This window comes from Lactuca virosa, chromosome 5, assembly GCF_052849685.1.
Source record: "Lactuca virosa cultivar CGN04683 chromosome 5, Lactuca_virosa_CGN04683_v6, whole genome shotgun sequence".
Taxonomy (NCBI): Eukaryota; Viridiplantae; Streptophyta; class Magnoliopsida; order Asterales; family Asteraceae; genus Lactuca; species Lactuca virosa.
Genome location: NC_136430.1, coordinates 88,727,350 through 88,736,501, shown reverse-complemented (window position 1 = coordinate 88,736,501; position 9,152 = coordinate 88,727,350). Strand labels below are relative to the sequence as shown.

The 9,152-nt window shown below is 34.0% G+C and overlaps 1 protein-coding gene across 1 annotated transcript; it reads left to right on the top strand.

Moving 5' to 3' along the window:
- Nucleotides 1-557: 557 nt before the first annotated feature.
- On the top strand, nucleotides 558-8,689 carry LOC145111452 (putative sucrose-phosphate synthase 1; the record flags this gene model as incomplete). The annotated part of the gene is made up of 7 exons (XM_079047727.1): nucleotides 558-728; nucleotides 916-1,005; nucleotides 1,143-1,343; nucleotides 1,461-1,563; nucleotides 2,108-2,115; nucleotides 8,291-8,344; nucleotides 8,444-8,689. Coding segments are annotated over 7 exons (873 nt in total), but the record flags the coding sequence as incomplete, so codon positions are not given.
- Between the last annotated feature and the right edge of the window lie 463 nt (nucleotides 8,690-9,152).

The window sequence follows — 9,152 nt, the reverse complement described above, 5'->3', positions numbered from 1 at the left end:
TTTTCTATAAAAAAATTATAAACTTATTTTATATTTTTCAATACAATGTTTTAAAGTTGGGTTATAACTTTTTAAATTTGTTTACATTTTCATACAATTTTAATACAATTGCTTTTAAAAAAAGAATTTTATAAATGTTTATAAAAATCATAAAGTTTTTATACATTTCAACTAAAAGTTTATAAAAAAAATTATAACTTTTTAATATAGCTTTGACAAACTCAAAAACGGTCCCTCTAGTATGCATTTTTTCTGAAGTTTGGTCCAAACCTTGACTTTTTTGGATTGGTGGTCCTTTTGGCCTAGTTTCGATGCGTATTTGGTCCGTCGGTAAACTAAAATGACTGTAATGCCCCTCATGTATTTATTTTTCATTTTTCGTTCATTTTTTAATTTAATATATATTTATCTATTTTAATAATTAATAAATAAAGACAGCGTCCTCTCTCTCTTAACCATTTACACACACACATACTCATAATACACATAAAGTGGAATCGCAGAGAAGGGGGCGGAGGGTAGAAGGTTGATGGAAGGTGTAGGAGCAATGGCGGTAAAATGATTGGATAAACAGTTACTTGAAGGCGATACTGGATGTCGGACCTGGACTTGACGGTGCTAAATCATCGCTGCTCCTCCGTGAGAGAGGCCGTTTTAGTCCAACTCGCTATTTCGTCAATAACGTTATCGGCTTTGATGAAACCGGTCTTCATCGCTCTTGGGTTAAGGCAAGTGTTTTTTTCCTTTTCAGTTGATTGATACATACACACTACTTGTTTTGGTATCTATACATGTTGATGTAAAAAATTTATCAAATCACGGGGTGTGCGTTTTTGCACTATGTCTGTATCTTACTATGTTTTTGTTCTTAATTTGAAACTGGAAACGATGGTCATCTTTTATTTGTGTATGTAGGCACAAGCGACGAGGAGTCCTCAAGAGAGGAACACTAGGCTTAAGAATATGTGTTGGAGGATCTGGAATTTGGCTCGACAGAAAAAACAAGTTTTTATTTCTTCAATTCGTATGTTTTCTCTGCTAATTTCTTTTCAATTTTACTCATCTATACAAACAGGGGAAAAGAAGGTTAATTCAACCGACTAATTGATTCAGTTTGTATTTTCTTATCCTCTTTTTTTTAGCTTGGGAGTGAGGTAGCCCAAAGAATGACCAAACGTCACCTTGAGCGTGAATGTGGTCGTAAAGAAGTTGTGGCTGATATGTCAGAAGACTTATCAGAAGGGGAGAACGGAGATACAATCACTAATGTTTTTGCTCATGGTGATAATAGCAACAAAGGTTGTTTACCTAGAATCAGCTCTACAGATGCTTTGGAGGCATGGGTTAATTGATAGATTTTTCTACAGATCCAAACAATCTTTATATGGTGAATCCATCTTCCTTTGTCCCTCAACTGCTTTGTGCTCTACCCCCTCAAACTAAAATATTGACGACATCAGGAGAAGGAGAAGGGAAAGAAGTCGGTAGTGGTTGGTTTCGTCGGTGCCAAGCAGGTGTGGGGTATTGAGCCGGCGTCAAGAAATCATGTTGCCAACAACAATGGTTTTCTAGGGTCTCAATGGTGTTTATAGGAATAAGAAAGAGGAAAGAAAGGTGGGTATATGATGTTGGTTTATATATATATATATATATATATATATATATATATATATATATATATATATATATATATATAGAGAGAGAGAGAGAGAGAGGGGGGGTGGGCCCTCTCTTTATTTATTAAATAAAAAAAATGAAAGAAATATGAAAGATAAATACATGAGGGGCATTACAATCATTTCAATTTACCAAGGGATCAAATACGTATCGAAACTAGGCCAAAATGATCACCAATCCAAATAATCGAGGTTTTGACAAAACCTCAGAAAAAAAAACCATACCACAGGGACCATTTTTGTAGTTTTGTCTATAGCTGTTTATAAACTTTTTAATATAACTTTTAATCTCGTTTTATACTTTCTTAAACTTGTTTTTACACCTTCATACGACTTATCTTTCACGAAATTATTTTTAAACGTTATAAAAAATATTAAAAAATGTTATAAAAAATCTATGAAATGTTTTAAAAATATTGTAAATTTTTTAGAAAATGCTGTAAGACAGTTATAAAAAGTTATTTTAATTTTGTTTTGTTATTTTTTTTTTTTGAATGATAGTTACATTTCTATCCATGTAAAATAATGATCGAATTCGTATAATAGGCTTCCGGTATATCCACCTAAACGAGAAGATCATGACACGATGTTGGTGGTTATGATCTACATGTTTAAATTAAAAAATCATAATAAAATAAATAAAATAAAATAAATAAATAAAAACAATTGATTCAATAAAATAAACATAAAACATAGAAATAATTCATACCGGAAGTTGTTTACGTCACACAACAAAAAGTAAAAGCTTCGATAAACTAAACATAAAACTTAGAAATGATTTTTATCTTGTTTTTTCAAAGTCTAGTCTTTTTGGGAAAAATAAGTTCAAGAAAATAAGAAAAGTTTGTTACCATTTTATATAAGTCGCTTTTAATGCAATATGGACAAGTTTGGTTTTATTTTTCCCTAACTCGTTTTTTTTTTATTTTTTTTTTTTTATTTTTTTTTAACTCGGTTGTTATTAAACACAAACAATGTCAATAAACCATAATAAAATACTTGTGGTATACAAGACATATGTGTAACATAAAATTCAAATTATAAGGATGCTCAGAATCAAGCGGCAAAAAAAAATTGATGGACGTATCGGCAGTACCATTGGCTACACCATTCCTTAGCCTAGTGGTACCACAATACCGTTAAATGTGGAGAATCACGGGTCAAGTAAACCATTTCTCCCCCACTCTTTTCTTCTTAGTCACTTGGATAATATGCATATTAACTTGTATCAAAATGTTTGGTTTATAAGGGATGGATTTCCAATGGCTTAGATGGGATGGAAATGAAAGGAGAAAAAAATTTGATGTGTCACATAGGTGACGTGTGGATTGGGAGTGATGGAAGGGGTTTACTCCCTCCACCCTAAGTATTTTCAACTTTTTATTTCTTTGAATAAAATGATTTCGTTGAATTGTATAGTAAAATGGTGTAGATTCATGGTTCGTCCATTGGAAATAGAAAAATTCAAAGGGATGAAAAACTTTAGTCTATTACGAATAAAGATGCGGGCATACCGAAACAACGCAAAATTTGAATTTCTTTTTTCTATGTGAAACTCATATCAATGTATCACAAAAACTACATACAACAAGTCAACAACAAGAGAATGTATGTTCCATAATTTTAATGTATCTATTAGAGAAGGTTCTATACAAAGTAGTCGATAAATAATGTGACCGTTTGCGGATAGAACTCAAGTATCGATACTTGGTATAATCTTTGAACAACATATTGTTTTTAAATAAATGTTTGTGACAAAAATATAAACCATCAACTTCTCATTAAAACGATCTACTTACAATATAAACCTTACTACACAGATCCTTCATTACACTCTTCACTTAATATTGTTCTATCCTAACAAAGATCCAGAACACAAAACCCTAACTAAAAGTTTAAGAGGGCGTTTGGGATTTCATTTTGAACCTCAAAATGACATTTAGGCAAGAGGATTTATTGATATATGGTGGTAAAAAATGATTTTTTTTTAAAAAGTATTTGGATTAGCTTTTGTGGTGGAAAAAACAATAAGTTGCTTTTCTTAAATGTTTGTCTTAACATATGCATATTTTAAAGGGTATTTGACTTTTACAACTCAAAAAGTTATATATAGTTTTTAAAAGTTAGAAATCCTAAATTATTGAAATCTCATTTATGAAGAATTAATGACAAGTTATTTTATCAAAGGGCTTGTAGCCCAACAGTATTAGGTGTTCTCATTCCTCCATGGGATTGAGGGTTCAAGTCCTATTGTAGACATATGTTGATTTAATGAGTAGTTTAGAAGTAGATTAGATTTGTCGTTCTAAAAAATATATTCTCAAACACTTTTTTTAACTTACTGAAATTTTTAAAAATCAATAAGTCAATAAGCTGTTTTTAAATGAAATATCAAACACTCTCTAAGAGAAAAAAAGACATATATTATTGATAGTATCTTGTGAGGTAATTACAAAAAACATAACTTTCTCACCATTTATATATAGCGTATATAGAATACAAATATGTCTCATTATATAGTTATGAATACAACACAGTCATTTAAGAGGATACAATTGTGAGCATGTCATAGTACAAGTTCCAAATCCTTTAGTGCATCTGATTAAAGTTTAACATGTACAAGCATCCAACCTCCCATGTACATATGTTTTTTTGGATTTAAGGAGTAGATTAGATTTGTCGTTCTAAGAAATATATATTCTCACACGTTTTTTAACTTACTGGTTTTTTAAAAAATGAATAAGTCAGTAAATTGTTTTTAAATGAAATATCAAACACACTCTAAGAGAAAAACAAAGAGACATATATTATTGATAGTATCTTGTGAGGTAATTACCAAAAACATAACTTTCTCTCCATTTATATATAGCGTATATAGAGTACAAATATGCAATGTTTTAAAAACCGGTTTTTTAGTTGAACTGGCATGGTGACCGGTTTCCGGTTCAACCGGTTTAACCGGTTCGACCGCTAAGTAAACCGGTTTCTATAATTTTCATCTTTTTTCGTGTTTTCGTATACATACCTACATACACAAATCAAGAATATGATGTCCACAAGTTCAAACATTAAAATACACATGAAAACAAGTTGTAGATCATTCTAAATACATTAAAATAACTCATAACCATAAGTTTTACATCAATCCACATGCATTAAAAAAAAAATTAAAGTCCTAGATGAATGTAAATGCATCAAAAAACTTCATAACATTTATCAGGTGTTTTTATTCAGAAAATTTTTAATAAATGTGAAAAAACTACAAAAGTTTATTATGCAAAAGGTTTCGATTCCATTTGTTTTTATTCAATTTAACCGGTTCAACCGGTTTAATTGAACCGGTTCAACCGGATTTTTGTAAAAACCAACCGGTTCGATCTGGTTCAGAAATAGACATAAAACCGGTGATAGTTGAACCGCTCCCTTCCCCGATTCCCGGTTCGACCGGCCGGTTCAAACCGGTTTTTAAAACATTGCAAATATGTCTCTGTGTATAGTTATGAATACAATTGAGTCATTTAAGAGGATACAATTGTGAGCATGTCATAGTACAAGTTCCAAAGCCTTTAGTGCATCCGATTAAAGTTTTACACGTACAAGCATCCAACCTCCCACGTACAATCTTTTAAAGTTGCATCTCTACTTTGACAATAATACCCAACATCCCTTCAATATTAACAAATATACTCTACAACTTTAAGTGTCAAGCTATTCAAATTTAGTCCCCAACAAACCTAGATTAACCATTGGGTGATTAAGATTATAAGAAAATAGACATTATGTATAACCGTTTGTTTCCATTAGCGATGAATGAGGGTTCAATCTTGAAATACAATTTATATAAAGTGAACTCGATTTTGATGGATTTGAAAGTTGGTTGTAATAAGAAGGGACACCACCACTTTGAAAGAGATATGGTCAAGCCAACATTCTTTTGAACTTAGATATAAGACCATCCGATGTATATAAAACGGAGAGGGACATTGTCGATGTGGCCACAAACCACGGTCGTGCACACTATCCTGCAGGTTCGTAGTGGTTCGTTATCGTCACCGATTATGGTGCAGAGGACGAACAATGGCATGCAAGGACCGTTGCCAACGGTCAAAATGTAATTTCTTTTATTTTTATTTTTAAAAAATTACCTATATAACACAACATCTAAACACCATATTTTAATACCATTCATCTCTTTATACTCTCTAAAAACATATTTATGGATTTTTTTTACAATCAAATTTTGATTTGGATGACAACGGAGAATTTATCTCAACGCTCTTCAATGTTGTGCAACATATGGACAATGAAGAACGTATGGATGTTTCGCTTACAAGAACGGTTGTCAAGCGAGATCGCCAAGTCGCATATGATCTATTGGTATGCGATTATTTTGTCAATAATTGCCTTTATAATGATGTGGCATTCTGACGTCGTTTCTATCTAAATAGGGCATTACTTTTACGTATTAGTAATGTTTTAGAGGCATGATATGATTTTTTTAAGCAAAAGCCAGATGCCAGAGGTAGAATGGGCTTTAGTAGTATACAAAAAATGTGCGGCTGCCTTTACATATTTAGGATACGGTATAGCGTTTGATGCATCAAATGGGTAATTGAAAGCATCCGAGCTGACCGCAATTGAGTGTGCAAATTATTTTTGTGCATATGTGTATGAGGTTTTTCACGAAAAATATTTGCGCAAACCTACTACACGTGATTTTGAAAGATTGAATTTGGCACATGAAGAGAGGCATGGATTTCCAGGAATGATTGGTAGTGTAATGCCCAGTTCGTCAAGGTAAAATCTTAAGCTAACCACTTCATTTTTTTGGATTTAGACCTAGTACGTTGGGCGTATATAAGGTACCTCGGGCGTACTCATAAGGATGCATGGCACGGGGTTTGCCCCTTGTACGTTGGGTGTACCCGCTGCTACATGGGGCACACATCCGTCAGGGGTAAACCCTATTGTTTTGGGTTTGCACCCTATTTAAGCATCTTATGTACCCCAAGCCTTCACCTTATTAGCCTTCATTTCCTCTTTTAAGCTATATCTCGAAACCCTAACCCATTTCTCAAGAGACTGACCATTGTGTGTGTATGTTTTTTGGTGTGTGTGGTGCAGATTGAAAAAGAAAAAGACTTGTAGAGAAGCATTGGACAAGTGGGAGCTTGTAGATCCAGGGATTATTCACTATTTCCAACTTATTGGAGGTATAAAGCTCCTATCTTGATGACTATGTGTTAGATCTAGTCTAAGGCTTGTTTTTAACATATTTTGGTCCCATGGATGAACTCTTGTGAGTAAATTCTACTCCAGATGTTATGAAGTGTTTCTTTGGATGTTTCTGAGGCCCTTGGTTCATAAAGTTTGCATCTTGATGGTTGCAGATCAACCATGCAAGAATTAGTGATCATTTAATGAAAATAGAATGCTAAATCTAGGGTTTGAGTCCCACTAAGTCATGTAATGGAGTAAAGTTGCCAACTTTATTGTTTAGGATGTCCCTAGACAGATAGATCTGAAAGTTGGACGTTGGGCTTAAAGCATTAAGTGCTTAATGAACTTTTTTGGCCAACTTGGGCGTACGTTGGGCGTACGAAGACGTACGTCGAGTGTACGCGTCTGGGATCGCGACCCATGCGTTGCAACTGAGTACCTCGGGCGTACTGGCGATATGCTTAGCGTACTCATCAGGGGTCCTTTTTGGATTTTGATTGATCGGCCATTAGTGGATCTTTTACCTTCTTAGGCCATGGTGGGCATTAGGCCTCTTGGGTGTCTTTTTGGACTTTGGGCTAGTTTGGGCTTGGACCGCGATATGTCAAGTCCAATAAGAGAAGGGTAAAATAGTCTTTTACCCTTGAGAACAGGGATTAAGGATTTGGACCCCTAGTCCGAGTTAATGACTTGATTGCTAACTAGAGTTATATTATTTGTTATTTAGTGTGGGGTTTATTGATTCAGCAGCCCAAGTGTGATTTGTTTATCTTCAGACTGAGGTGAGTCTCATCACTGTACTCGTGGGTCGAAGGCACAAATTTCGGCCCACTAGTTTATGTTTGTAGAATGATAGTTATCTTCGTGAAAATTTTCCGGTTATGCATGTATATGCTTGTCGTCTTTGTGACTCTTTCTATCATGATTGTGTGCTAGTTGTAGGGGTGAAATGGACTTGATATCGGTTGAAAGGAAGGGGTGCAATATATTCAGTACCGGTTGAAAGAGACCGAAGGGGGGTGAAATAGACCTAGTACCGTTGAAAGAGACTGAAGGGGGTGAAATATACCCAATACCGGTTGAAAGAAACCGAAGGGGGGAGAAATAGACCCAGTTATGTTTTCATGTTATGTATGTATGGTATGGTGTATTTTGAGGGAGCTCATTAAGCTTTGTGCTTATGGTTTTCAGTTTATGTTTCAGATACTTCCAGCTCGAAAGGGAAGGGCCCGACATGATCGCACCGCATCCGCCCATGTTTTTCGCATTATGTGATTTTGGGATTTTGATGATATTTGCACTATGATACATTTTTGGTTGATTTGACATGATTATTGGATGATTGAGAATTATTTAAAAACAAAATTTTTATCTAAATTTTTGGGATGTTACAGGTGGCCATGATTATACGCATGTCACATGGAAAAAATGTCCAACTACGTGGTGTGGTCAATTTACTCGATGTGATATAGGTCATCCGACTATAATACTAGAAGCTATTTCATCTCAGGATTTGTGGATATGACATTTTTTCTTTGGAGTTTCAGGGTCTAACAACAATTTTCAAGGATATATGGACCGATAGAGCACATGATATGTCCTTCATGGTGAATGGACATTCATACAAATATGGTTACTACCTTTATGATGGGATATACCCAGATTATTCTACTTTTATGAAGACATACTCGATACCTCGAACCGTAAAAGGCAAAGTTGTTCACAAAAGACAAGAATCTGCTACAAAGGATATAAATAGGCATTTGGAATCCTCAAGCAGACGTGACATGTAGTGAAATACACTACACGACTGTGAGATATGGTCTAAACGAATGGTATATGCATATATTGTAATGCATGATATGATTATTGAACATTAAGGTCGGATGATTTGCACGTATGATCCGAACAACGTAGGTAACCCGATTGAAGAGTTTGTACCCAGAATTACTGGATTTTTAGGACGATTAGTTGAAATTCACAACAGTGAAACTTGTTTCAATCTCCGAGAAGACGCCTCAGGGCATTTGTACCAATGAAACATGAACGATGATAGTTTTTTATGTTTTTTTTTAAAATAATGTGGTTTTTTTTAATTAATGTAGTTTTTTTATTGAATAAAAAGTAGTTTAAAGTTTTATTGTATTTTTTTATATATATTTAATTAAAAATGATGTGGAGTAGCATTTTAGTAGTATATATAAGGTGGGTTTAGTGGTTCTAGGGATGTGCTTCCGTTCATAACCGACCCGAACC